This window comes from Budorcas taxicolor, chromosome 2 (assembly GCF_023091745.1).
Source record: "Budorcas taxicolor isolate Tak-1 chromosome 2, Takin1.1, whole genome shotgun sequence".
In the NCBI taxonomy this organism is placed as follows: Eukaryota; Metazoa; Chordata; class Mammalia; order Artiodactyla; family Bovidae; genus Budorcas; species Budorcas taxicolor.
Genome location: NC_068911.1, coordinates 51,569,917 through 51,583,422, shown reverse-complemented (window position 1 = coordinate 51,583,422; position 13,506 = coordinate 51,569,917). Strand labels below are relative to the sequence as shown.

At 37.5% G+C, this 13,506-nt stretch overlaps 1 protein-coding gene across 1 annotated transcript in view; it reads right to left on the bottom strand.

Moving 5' to 3' along the window:
• COL5A2 (collagen type V alpha 2 chain) overlaps positions 1 to 13,506 on the bottom strand; it is a 147,653-nt gene that overhangs the window by 31,180 nt on the left and 102,967 nt on the right. The window contains exons 17-30 of the mRNA XM_052636177.1: positions 12,305 to 12,349; positions 11,108 to 11,161; positions 8,663 to 8,761; positions 8,291 to 8,335; positions 8,078 to 8,176; positions 6,610 to 6,663; positions 6,285 to 6,392; positions 4,546 to 4,599; positions 3,892 to 3,990; positions 2,614 to 2,667; positions 1,690 to 1,788; positions 1,528 to 1,581; positions 1,380 to 1,433; positions 306 to 359 (exon numbers count right to left, since the gene is read on the bottom strand). Of these exons, the coding sequence (XP_052492137.1) occupies positions 306 to 359; positions 1,380 to 1,433; positions 1,528 to 1,581; positions 1,690 to 1,788; positions 2,614 to 2,667; positions 3,892 to 3,990; positions 4,546 to 4,599; positions 6,285 to 6,392; positions 6,610 to 6,663; positions 8,078 to 8,176; positions 8,291 to 8,335; positions 8,663 to 8,761; positions 11,108 to 11,161; positions 12,305 to 12,349 (972 nt within the window). The remainder of the gene's footprint in view (positions 1 to 305; positions 360 to 1,379; positions 1,434 to 1,527; positions 1,582 to 1,689; positions 1,789 to 2,613; positions 2,668 to 3,891; positions 3,991 to 4,545; positions 4,600 to 6,284; positions 6,393 to 6,609; positions 6,664 to 8,077; positions 8,177 to 8,290; positions 8,336 to 8,662; positions 8,762 to 11,107; positions 11,162 to 12,304; positions 12,350 to 13,506) is intronic.

Sequence of the window (13,506 nt, the reverse complement as noted above, 5' to 3'; positions counted from 1 at the left end):
AAATTTTAGACACCAATACATTAGATAAGCCTTAATATAGTTAAATAAATCCTACTGAGATATCAAAAGCATTTTATAATTTTTAATTTGTTAAAGGTTTGGGTTTTGGTCAGTTTTTCAGGGGAAGTCTATTCCTGTTCTTTGAACAAAAATGTTTGATTTCATCCAAATGTCTATCCTATTTACTAAAAGAGGAGTTGCTTCTTTGAAAATTATAAAATTTCACATCATTCAACCATATACTTTCTATAAGAAAAAGCATTTTATCAGGAGAAGAAGAAAGGGAAGATGGAGTCAGTGCGTACCTGAAAGCCAGTGGGGCCTGGAGGACCCTGTTCTCCTCTCTCCCCGGCTAGACCCTGAGTCACAAAGAAAAGAAAACCATGAACACCAGGAGCCAGGTCTACTTGCTTCCTCTCTGTGTGAACTACCCAAGTATTCATATTTCTTTGCATTTCTTCCAATTACAAGTTTTTCACTTTAGCCAGATAATATACTAGTTCTAAAAATCACCTAATGGTATTGTTTGAAGTCCTTGATGGTGAGAAAATACCTCCTAAAGCCAGCAAAGACAGAGATAATGTGTTCATTTTTTTATCCAAACATTAGTGTCTAGAGTCAACTGTAAAATTTGTGGGAAAACTGACTATTGGGCACAGACAAATTCATTACTTTTATGTATCCAATCTAATGTTTCCATTGTAGTTTCTCAGTGTTATAAGAAGTATTAATCAAACTTTCAAAACTAGAGTAACTAAAGAAAGCAAAGCTAACATTTTAGAAAGATATTTAAATTGTCCCAGTTCAAAACAAATAAACATGTCAAGTATTTCTGATAAACACAATTTTAGACTCCTAGGATGAAAATAAACCTCAAGAGATATTCCTTTGAGGACTAATAAGTAGGAAATAATAAATGTATATAAGTTTATATTATATAATTATAACTTCTATCATAATAATTCATAATTATATATAACAGAGTATATTATTATTATTCATAATTATCTTCCAGCTTAAATAAATTTCTATAAGGTATAATATTATAAAAACAGGCATAATTGAATATTTACATATTTTAAATAAAATACATTATAAAATATTTGTCAGATACTATTTTCCTAGCTGCTATATTTTTCAGCTGTGACAACATAGAGATGATGAGGTAACTTTTGCCATTAGTATTCATAGAAGCTTAAAATAATAAGGCAGGAGATACCTTTTTATTTCAGCTCTCAAAAGATATAGCTGAAATTCTTTCACCTTGCTCTTTTTTATTTGCTTCCCCCTGAAACTTATCCATTTGTAAAGTCAAGTCTTACAGATAAGACAACCATCATTGAAAAATGTAATGTGAATATGTTCTCAATAAAACTTACCGGGGGCCCCACAGGACCAGAAGGACCAACTTCACCATCTTTTCCAGGAGCTCCCTAGCATCACAGAGAGATAATATATGAGGTGAGGCCAAGAGAATTTCGATAATTTCATTTTGTTTTTTTCCTTTAACAGAAAATGGGTAGTTACCCTCTGCCCAGGAACACCAGCATTTCCTGCTTCTCCAGGTTTTCCAGGATCACCCTAGAGAATCAATACAAACTAACTTAAGTTTCAATCAGTTTGCTGATTGACAGTTGTTATGGCAAGTGAGGATTATGATGAGATGGCAACATTATACACGGTACTTACACTGCTACCTTTGGGGCCTGGAAGACCCATACTCCCAGGCTGCCCTCTGATTCCTATGGAGCCTGGAGGACCCGGCCGGCCATCTTCTCCTGGAGCGCCCTACAAAGTTGACAGGAGCAATGCAAGTTTCACATCAGTTCTCTATAAATGTCACATCGCCCAAACTGGGACTCGTTTTTGCATACCATAAAAGATATATAAGCTTTAAATTATCCTATATTTTTATGCTAGCGAATCAGAATAGTTGAGTATTAAAAATAAACTGCTGAGATATTTTAATATTTAGAACAGAGACTTAATTCTTATTCTATATACGTTTCATCTTTATATCTCTTTACACTCATATTAATAGGGGAAATCTTTCTCTTCTTTCATTTACTCTTATGTATGGTAATGAAAACTCAGGACTTCTGTTTCACATGTACAGTATAAAGGAAGGGCCCAGAATATGTGAGTTGTCAAACTTTATACCTATTCATCTCTTAAATGTATAAGATTAGAAGGATATCAAGAAACAAGATTGTTACTAATAGACAAATTCTACCAATATTCATAAATACATCATTTCAACTTTTTCATTTGTGTCAGAGAAGCAGTCACAATCTCAAACATTTATTTCAATGTGTGATCAATTTTTGGTCAATTTGAAAATGATCAGAGCCTTGGGATTTGCTTCCAGGAGGGGAGGGTGTATTTCAGACATGATCAGCACCCACATAATCAAAAACATTGTTTTTGTTCAGTTGATGGGTCGTGTCTAACTCTTTGCAACCCCATAGGCTGCAGTGCACCAGACTTCCCCATCCTTTCCTATCTCCCAAAGTTTGCTCAACATACACCAGCCTTAACTAAGGATCTTACCATTTAAGCTGCATGTCCATTGAGAAATATTAATGGTGGTGGACTTTTGTTTAAATCACTTACCAAAGGTCCAAGTTTTCCTTCAGGACCCTGGACACCAGGATTTCCTGTCAGACCCTAAAAATTAAAAGCAACTGTCAGTTTGCTGCTGACCTACCACTGAAGCAAAGTTTCTAAAGAGTAAAACTAGCACTGCATTTAAAAGGTCCAGTCCTGTTTTGCAGTGCCCACTCTCGGGAGCCTTAGGCTCCTCTAGACAAACTCAGAGCTCCGTCATGGACTTCACCCAAGCTGGCTTCAGGGGATACAGGACAGATAACACAATGTGCCAACAAGGTACCACAGGTGGAACCCTCCATTGGGAGAAGTTTGCACAGCACAGCCTGCAGGGCCAGTCTCTAAGCTTCCTGTAATGGGAGGCCCCATGTGAGGAAATCCATCTACACGGGAAGTGCAAGGGGCCACCCTGGTTTGAAATCTCAAGGTAACCAATTTTTTTTTAAACAGCACCTTGGACTTAGCTTACCAGTCCTAGCAAGGTGAAGGCCCAGGTACAAGTCTCTGCAAACTCAAGAAATACAATAGCTATGCCTCCTACCAGGTTCTTAATACCCTTCAGAGTCCTCCAAGTTTAAAATCTATAATCAGGGGTCATTATTACTAAAAGTAATTGGCCATTCAGTAGGCATTCCACCTTTATGAGGCATCTAAGGAAGATTATCATAGCAGAGGAACCCAAGGACTGGTTCTCACATAGAAGGAGAGATAAAGAGTTGTAGGAGACTTTTACTCCCACCTCTAACCCAGGGTTAAAGATAAAGAACTTACATTGAGCCAAATGTATCTTTCCAAGCAACTTTTGTATAATTTTTTCTCTTTAAGGGGCATTGTTAACAACTGAATATGAGTATTTACATAGTTCAAATGAATTTTCAAATGACATTTTGTTAAAATGAAATTTACCAGGAACACTCTCTGGTAAAAGTCAAATTGTTGTTTATCAGCGAATAAAGGAAAATTATAAAAATTGATAAATTGGATTTTTTTAATCAAGTGGTAAAGTTACTAATACATACCCCTTTGAAAAAGGATTAGAAGTTACTATACATGATAGCTACATGTATACATATAACTATACATGTATATAAGTTTCTATACATGATAAAAATAACAAACAATTCATAAGAAATAAAGTCAAATCCATAAAAACAAACCAAAAAAAATGTTCCAAGTTGTGAAATCAAGTTACTAAAAAATAAAACCTTTAAAAAGCCTTTAAAAAATGGATTCTCAGGCGCATATCCCTTGGGTTGATGTAGCAAAAAATTGCTGTGTTCTTACCCGAGCACCTGGAAGCCCAGGTTCACCTGGACGTCCTGGATCCCCCTGACCTCCTTTAGGTCCTGAAGAGCCAACAGGACCCCTCTCTCCTTGAGCGCCCTGTTCCAAAGCAAAGTAGAACACGTCAGGAAAAAAAAGAATGCAGGCAAACAAAAGCAACTGTATGTAAAACCCTTGTTTTATAAATCAAACCACTAGTATAAAGGAATTGGTCAAAGTGGGTACAAAGACCTCTGTAAACCATGTCACTTCACATTTTATTCACATTTGGATTCCTTGGAATAAAGGTTTTCCAACATTATTTAATGAGAGTTGTGTTTAAAGCCTCACTCCAATCACTTAGATTTAGAAACCCCAGAATTTTAAAAGAGTCTAAATTTCTAAAGAAAGGAAACAAACAATATCAGCTAAAGGAAAGATTTATGGTCTGTTCTTTTCAGGACCTTCAATATACCTCCAACTATCATCCTTCTCCCTGAGGCCTCTATACTGAAGAACTTGCACAAGAGGGATCTGGCATTAGGTCTAATGTCTGTATCCAACCCTTTTCTAGATCCAGAACCCACGTGAGCCAAAGCTAGATAACCACTCCGGACAATGGCATCTTTTGCAACAATACCCACAAGAGTGTCAGTCTTGACAGGATAAACTTACCTTTGGTCCAGGTAAACCATCAGAGCCTGGAAAGCCACGATTGCCAGGAGCACCCTGCAAGTGACCAAAGCGTGATTCTCAACTGTGGGCGTTTATGTAACATAGAATGAATGGGGAATTTTTATTCTTAGTATTATAAGATTTTAGGAGCTATGATCAAGCCAACACAGCAATAGATATGTGTTTAAAAAGTAACCTGACTAAACAGGAAGAAACTTTAAATTTTGAAATATATATATATAAGTACTGAGTCAAAATTATTCAAATCAAGAAATATTCTAACGCTTCACTGTAAAATCAAACTTCGAGAAAACCTGATACCTAGATACAGAGACAAGAGGTGAAAAAAAAACGGTACCATGTTTGGTAATCACAATGTCAGTGATTGCAGGCATTAGTATTGTCTTGGATGCGAAACTATTTACATTCTCTGAAGTTCTATACAAAAGTCAGGTAATAATGTTAATCTCCCTTGCAGACCGGTTTCATTATAGTCCAGTCACAGCAATTTTTTCTGATCGTTGAAGTCACTCAAACTTCTCAGGCTTCCTGGATTTGCACTTGTTGCTTGCTCTGCTGAAAATGTTTTTTCTTTCAAGTTTCTTGCTGGCTCCTCCTTATCTTATAGATCTTATCTAGGTGCCAGCTTTTCAAAGAATCTCATTTCCTAAACACCTAATCTAATGACACATGACTGTCATACGGTTACGCTCTACCACATCACCCTGTTATTCTCTAAATGTAAAATGTGTGATTACACTGAGGAAATCAGAGTTGAAAGAGACACGTGTACCCCAATGTCCATCGCAGCACTGTTTATAATAGCCAGGACATGGAAGCAACCTAGATGTCCATCAGCAGACGAATGGATAAGAAAGCTGTGGTACATATACACAATGGAATATTACTCAGCTATTAAAAAGAACGCATTTGAATCAGTTCTAATGAGGTGGATGAAACTGGAGCCTATTATACAGAGTGAAGTAAGTCAGAAAGAAAAACACCAATATAGTATACTAATGCATATATATGGAATTTAGAAGGATGGTAATAATGACCCTATATGTGAGACAGCAAAATGGACACAGATGTAAAGAATAGACTTCTGGACTCTGTGGGATGATCTGAGAGAATAGCATTGAAACACATATATTACCACATGTGAAACAGATCACCAGTCCAAGTTCGATGCATGAGACAGGGTGCTCAGGGCTGGTGCACTGGGATGACCCAGAGGGGCGGGATGGGGAGGGAGGTGGGAGGGGGGTCCGGGATTGGGGACACATGTACACCTGTGGCTGATTCATGTCAATCTATGACAAAAACCACCACAATATTGTAAAGTAATTAGCCTCCAATGAAAATAAATAATTAAAAAAAATTAAATGTGTGATTATATTTTTATTTATATGTTGACTTATTTATTGCTTACCTCCGCACAAAACTATTATTTACTAGCCCTCCATGGAGGCTGGGACCATAGCAGTCTTGTTCACTGATGTGTCCCAAGCACCGTGTATCAAAATTGGCATGGAGCAGTTGTTCAATCAATATTATTGAATGAATGACTAAACAATGATTAGACAGTTGGCTCCCTTAATTCACAGACAGCCATACTGAACTGTGTAATATACCTGCTAGCATTTCTCTTAACTGCCCTAGTTTTCCTCAATTTCCCAAAAGTTCCTCGAGTAATCTCCCCACAACTATAAGAATTTATTTTGTTATTCAAATTTTACCCTTTCTCCCATTGGGCCTGGAGGACCAACTGTTCCTGGATCACCTCGGGGACCTCGTTTGCCTTCTTCACCAGGTGGGCCGATTGGACCTTGGATACCATGTGGCCCCTATTGAAAACAGAAGATAACAGAGACATCCATTCAGCAATCGAGTTACAGTCAAAAGAATCCAGTTAGTCACAAACTTTAAATTATATTAAGTGAACTGTTTCCATCAACAAGTATAATTCTCTTTATCATCCTTTTACATACTTGAGTATTTTGTGCTTATACTTTGGGATTACATTCATGTTCCCCTTATCATTGAAAAGAAATAAAACCTTACCGGTTCCCCTTTTGGTCCAGCTTCTCCTTTGAAACCTGGGACTCCTGGATCACCCTAAAATAGAAACACAGAAAACTATAAGAACCAGGATATTTATCCAGCCCGACCTGCTCTAATCGTTACAGTGAATGGGCCTTGACAATTTCTGAAGCAGAGTCTGTACTGAATCAATAATACAGTAATTTTCTTAAATGTACACAAATCTTATAGAATGTGAGTGAAATTTTATAAAATCCAGTATAGTTAGGTAGCAATTTGTATATTTTACAGTGATCTTCAAGAGACTTACCCTTAAAGTCTTATTTTTAATCATGCATAGTAGGATGATTAGAATAATTCAATGATTCTTCCAATTTGATAATAAATATTGGAACTAACAATGACAGCTTCAACAGGTATATCTATTTAAGAGTTTATTTTAGAAAATAGATTTTGTTCACCCAAAGCCAAAATAATTTTTTATCTATGTAGTATTTATTAAGATTTGACAACTTCAAACAGGGTATTTTATGTTTAGAGTATTCTAGGGTTTGGGGGCATGTATAGGATTTTGGTCTTTATATACCAAGTGTACTTTAATTTGTGGGAATCAGATTGCTAAATTGAGAATATCATAAAATCAAATGTAAAATATCAGAAACATTTATATTTTTGTAAATTTGTCATCAGTATTTGAAAAGGACTTATCAGTGTAGCAAAATTACTTATAACAGGATCCAAAATATTTGTTTTAAGTAGTACTAGCAAAAGTTTTAATTTTTTTATATCAAGCTAAAAGATACATAGTCACAACTTCTCAGTGTGTATTTCTTAAGAACTAACCATACTACTTTACCAATAGATGAATACACAAATATAAAATATACAAATTTCTACAAAATATGGATATTGATTCCATATAAACAATATGTTGGAGTCACTCTTCAAGAACTAATCTCAAGATATAGTTGCTGAACACACGTTAGCCACACTGTTATTTTAAATTCCCATTCATGTTAATGTATGGCAAAACCAATACAGTATTGTAAAGTAAAATAAAGTAAAAATAAAAATAAATAAATAAATAAAAATAAAGTGTCCCCCAAAAAATAAAAATAAAAAAATAAATTCCCATGAAACTTCCATATTTCCCCATATCGGCTTGCAAAATATTCTCATAATATTTATCATTCAACTATTTATGAAACTTTATGAGGTGGATCATGAAGTTATGACCTTACTATTTTAAATAAAAGAACACTAAAATTGAACAAAAAAGCAGTAATTTTCCACTTTGAATTTAAACACATAAATTGTACATGAACATTTGGCTTCCACTTTACAAAAATTTCTATCTTAATTTGCCTCATTCAGATAAGTTACATTATCTATGTCTCACTGTATTTCATAACCTATTATTGATATCGATATTTCTCTGGTGATATTAGATGTATATTATACAGGGTGATAATTCTTTGAAGGACATTACCGGTTGGCCTCGAATTCCGGGAGGTCCGGTGCTACCCTGAGGTCCTGGAGATCCAGGGGGTCCTGCTAAGCCAGGAGGACCAGAAGTGCCCGGAGAGCCCTATTGGAATGCAAGAGTGAGAAGCAGAGATCTCAGCACAAGTCTGTGGCCACTGTCCAAAGTTCACTGTGTCCCTGCGAACTTCCCGTGGCTTCCATGTAGGTAGTTACTCACCGTCGGGCCTTTGGCACCAGGTGTACCATCAGTTCCTACTGCACCCTAAAGGATACAGGAAAAGTTCACAAGATAGTAAGCCGTATGTTGGGTAGTATTCAGATGTCCACCCACCTTCCAAAAGGAAGCAGAAAAATTTAACCAAAAAGAAAGGGGGATAAAGAAATCAACCATTATATCATAAAAGTTACTTTTATGACTAATTCTCTTTTCCATAAAATGGACAAAATTTGCAAAGTTGACAGGGAAATTTTTTTTTTTTTCTTGTGAGTTCTAAACACTCAATCAGAATTGAAAGAGAGTATATTAAAATATATTGCCTTTGTTCTGATGTTATAAAGCATGTCCAACTTGGAGTGACAAGGAACTTACAGGAAGACCTTGGGATCCAACAGGACCAGGTGGCCCAGTTTCGCCTCTTTGCCCCTGAGGACCTTCAGGGCCTCGCGCCCCAGTGGGACCTGCTTCTCCCTAAAGGGGTACAAGAGAGAAATGTTAATTTTAGAAAAACCTAAATGTGATGTGGTTCAAAGCTGACTGCTTATTTGGAATTTTACATTTTACACCTAATAATTTAAAGAGGTCAAGTACACAAAGCAGTTTATAAGGGGTGTACACCTAATTTTTCCTCAAGGGTGGGCATATTTTCCCCTCCCTTTGGATGCGGTGATGCCTACAGCATGTTAGAGCAGAGCACCTGGTCAAGGTCACCTGATAACCTTCAAACACCCCAGTTTCCAACACCAGATAGGAGTCTAGACAGTAAAAATACAGGATGCTTGGTTAAGTTTTAATTCAGATAAAACACAATGGATCTCAGGGTCACTCTGTCCCAAACAATGTCTGGAAAACACTTATACTGAAATTTTATTCTTTATTTATTTGAAATTCAAATTTGCCTGGGTTTCTGCATTTTATCCAAGATACTAAATACCTAATGTAGGTCAAATCCTAGAGGAACCTGGACCTGGAATTTTAGGCTAAAAATTCTAAGCTTAGGGGGGGCTCACTGGTACCAATAAACATAGAAAATCTCTATTGAATCCAATTACCCTTCACTGAAATACAGAGAACTAGGTGTGAAAGTTTATTCTTCATGCAGAGAGCCAGAGACGCTGGAAGGACATCACAGTTATGGCAGAACTGGACCGAAAGGAGACAGGGGGTGGCGGTCTTTGTGCTGGGGGTTGGGAGTGGAAAACAATTTCTGAGAGAAACAGTTTCTCATGGTGTTCAACTTTATTAAGCAGTTCTCAGTAGCCAACAGACAGTACTAGAAAAACCCAGGAGGAGAGGGAAGTATCCAGGGTGAATCATGATATAAACTATGACAGCTAGTGAAGTCTGGATCAGAAGCTACAGTAGGTGCAGAAACCACTTCCTGCCAAGTCAGGGTCCTGGGCTTTGTGGGTATTCTTTCCTGAATTCTCTAGCCAGAGCTCAGTCCAGAGCTCAGTTTGGGGGTGGAGAGTCTCACAGTGTGAGAGAGAGAGGGAAGGGATTTTGCATACTTTGATTGAGGTACACAGGGAGGTTGGGCACTCCAAGGTCAAGAGTCAGGAGCAGCAGCCTCGGGACTTCAGGGAGCAGATTCAGAGGGGAAGAGAGAGGGTCCTTCTCAGCTGAGCTCACAGTGAGTTCTCAGTCAAAAGAAGGACTGCTTCCTGAACTGTCCGAGGGCACCATTTTAAAATAAAACAGCCACATCCCTGCAGCACAGAATTTACAGTCAACATTAGAGAGAGCCAGAAAAATAATTTGACTTGATGACTCCCACATTTCAAACAGCACATGAAATGTCAACTATAGACTGTCTGCTCATTTATTTCGAAGTTCAAATCCAGTTTGAGTGACCCCACTAACTAGAAGCATGAGCCTATACTGAGGGCATCGTCTGCCTCTGGCACTATGCTGTGTGTGTGGGCTAAGCCCAGCCATGTCCAACTCTTAGTGACCCCATGGGCTGTAGCCCACCAGGCTCCTCTGTCCATAGGACTCTCCAAACAAGAATACTGGAGTGGACTGCCATTTCCTTCTCCACAGGATCTTCCTGACCCAGGAATTGAACCCCCATCTCCTGTGGCTCCTGCATTGCAGGCGGTTTTACCGCTGAGCCAGTATTGTGTTTTTCAAAATTTGAAAGTAGTGTTCTGAGTTTATTCACTGATTTAGCTTATATAATCTTAATAACCTCTTACTGCAATCCTTGAATTTATCATCCAAAATTCTTGGGAGAAAGAACAAACTGTGACTCACTACAAATGTAAATCATCCCAGCAGAATATTTAATCCATTCCCACGGGGAGAGCCAAATAGCCTCCCTGCCCATTCCTTTAATGATTGTGTAAGTTGGGGGTACAAAGGGAGTGGGGAGGCAGATGTGAAGGACAACATTGCATGAGAGAACAGCCTTTTGTCAACCCCTGATTTATTTTAATCTCCTATTGTTTAGAGCATTATGCTATTTATTACTGCCAGACACAGTATTCAAGAACAGAAATACAATTCGAATTAAACATTTTCCTAGCAGCTGTTAAATTGTCTGGCATTAGAGTCCTAATGCAATCAGATTCTTTGATATTACAACCGTATGATTATAGGTAATTCTTTTTAAATTACTTATATAATAATCTCATTTTTTTTAATTTTCTATTTTTTTCCCCTACCATAATGGACATTGAGAGCACTCTATGTGCTTTACTTAGCTAACAGCAACTTCCATACTCCTCAGTGAATTAAATGACATTCTTTATTTGGGGATTCATGTACTTAAGAAGCAATTCATGTCATCAAGAGCTACATATATTAACATCTTACCTTCATTCCAGGATTTCCTGGAAAACCAGCCGAGCCAGGTATCCCAAGAGGACCCTATTAAAGAAACCAGCAAAGTGATGAGACATGTATTTTAATCAACATTTATCAACATGTAATCTTTTATCCTTTGAACATTCTGTACTTTGATATATAGGAATAATCCACTTGGTATTTTAAAACCACAAGGATTATATTATAATTTTATTATAAGAACCTTGCAATATTGATATGAGACATTGGTAGTAGAGGTGTCCACTGGTATTAAACATAACAGGATCTCCTAGTTGTAGCATATGAGAGTAAGTCAGTCACAAACACAAATTGTCTGAAACAATTGCTTCTTGAGAAATTACTTTCTTTGTGTTAATCAAGTAATAAAGATAGCTTTTAGAAAGTTACACATTGTACCAAAACCTATAATCTCACTTTATAAAAATGGTGCTTAATCAGCTGAATATCTTAGGGTGATTTTTTTCAGGCTAATAAAAATGAACATGTGTCACTATACTACATTTGGAAAGGCATGAATAGAGTCTAAACCCTTGATTTAAAAGCTGAATTTAAAGGAAATTAGTGTAGGTGAATTTCATTCTAGGTTATCCTGATTCTTCTTGAGGACTGCATTTTAATGCCATCAAGTTTTGCATTAATAAAAGCCCTTTGAAGTGACACTTATTTTTCTTCCTACAGTTTGTTTCATTTTTGTGAGTAAGGGAGAAGAGCTGTTAAGGACAAGTAATTTCAAATCCAATTTACCCTCATCGTATTTCCCTGAGTTTACTGTGTTTTTACATCAGTCCATCCTGTGGACCACACTTTACTCTTACTCTCTTCATATGCTCATCTTTGGAGACGAGGCTTAACAGTTGTTCCTCTTCAAGTCGTCCTTGAGATCTTTGTCTCACTGCTGGTGTCAGTGCAAGTGGGTCCCCATACTTCAAGTTGCTTTCCCTATTACAGCAGTTAGCAGTAACATTATGGTACTGTATTAATTGATATCTCTCTCTTCTTTGATAGGGAAATGTTCAAAAACAAGCACAGTGTCTTTTTACTTTTTAAACAGTTTTTACAGTGTCTTTATTGTCTTTTTACTCCAAGCGTCTGGGACACACTAGGTGCTTCATAAATGTTAACAAATGTACAAATGGAAGAATGAGTGAATAAGTGAATGAATGAATGTGAACGCAATACACTCACCATGGGCCCAGGTTTTCCAGGCATACCATGAGCACCTCGTTGTCCCTAAGTAGAAGAAGAGAGAAGATCAGAGCGCATTTCTATAGCACTTGCTGACAAGTCATTTACTTCACAAAAGTTTCCATGTTAAAAAATTGGAGAGTATCTATTAAGGTTAACTGACAACAACCTTAACTAGGTTAAGAGCAATAAAAATACACATTTATACAGCATGGGTAAGGGAGCAATAAAACACATCTATCCAAGGACAAGAAATAAAAATCAAAATTGGAAATAGAAAACTATGTAAAATGATTTTGTTTTTACTTGAACACGTCACCTTCTATCAAACGAGCTCAAAGACAGAGAAACTATGAACGCTGGGCTCTTCTTAATAGCTATAATAATAATAATAATAACGTGTTTGGAGTAAAACAAAAAACTGAAGCTCACATGCACTTGCATGTACTCACCCACAAAGGAAATTAAGTGATAGTGAATGCTGTGTATGTCACCCAGATGCTCCTTCAGCACAGAAGTAAGCATCCTATCACCCCTGGAAGTGTTGTAAGCTGACGGCTCACACTTGAGACCCTCCCCACAAACCGCTGCAAGATGGTAGCTATTCCAAGATTATGCGTGTGCCCTTCCATGGTCAATGCAGTGAAACAAAGGATTCGCAGTCTGAAGAGCCATTTCAGCTCCATAGTTCTCATGGAATGGAAGATTCATGGAGACTGAGGCCTCTGTTGCAAATGTAACACAGCTTTGAATTTCTCCTTGTAACAAACCCTGCTTATTTCATTAATTTCTTCATAGGTATAGTTTCTGAGTGCACTCCTCAATAAATTTCCTGCACACAAGTCTTTGTTTTGATGCCAGTTCCTTGGAAAACTGACTCATATACCATTGGTGCCAGAGATAGTCAAGAGAGCAGATGCTAAAATGGAATTTTTAATCTGACTTCCACACTGGCCAGCTGGTGATAGATGGGGTATGGAATTCTCTTGGCTTGCTGCAGTGATGCAGTGGTAACTGTTGTTTCCAACGGTGAACTGAGATAGGGGACACAGGTAAGGGAATGGGGGCTTCCCAGGTGGTCCTAGTGGTAAAGAACCTGCCTGCCAACATGGGAGATGGAAGAGACAGGTTCAATCCCTGGGTTGCGAAAATCCCCTAGAGGAGGGCATGGCAACCCACTCTAATATTCTTGCCTGGAGAAG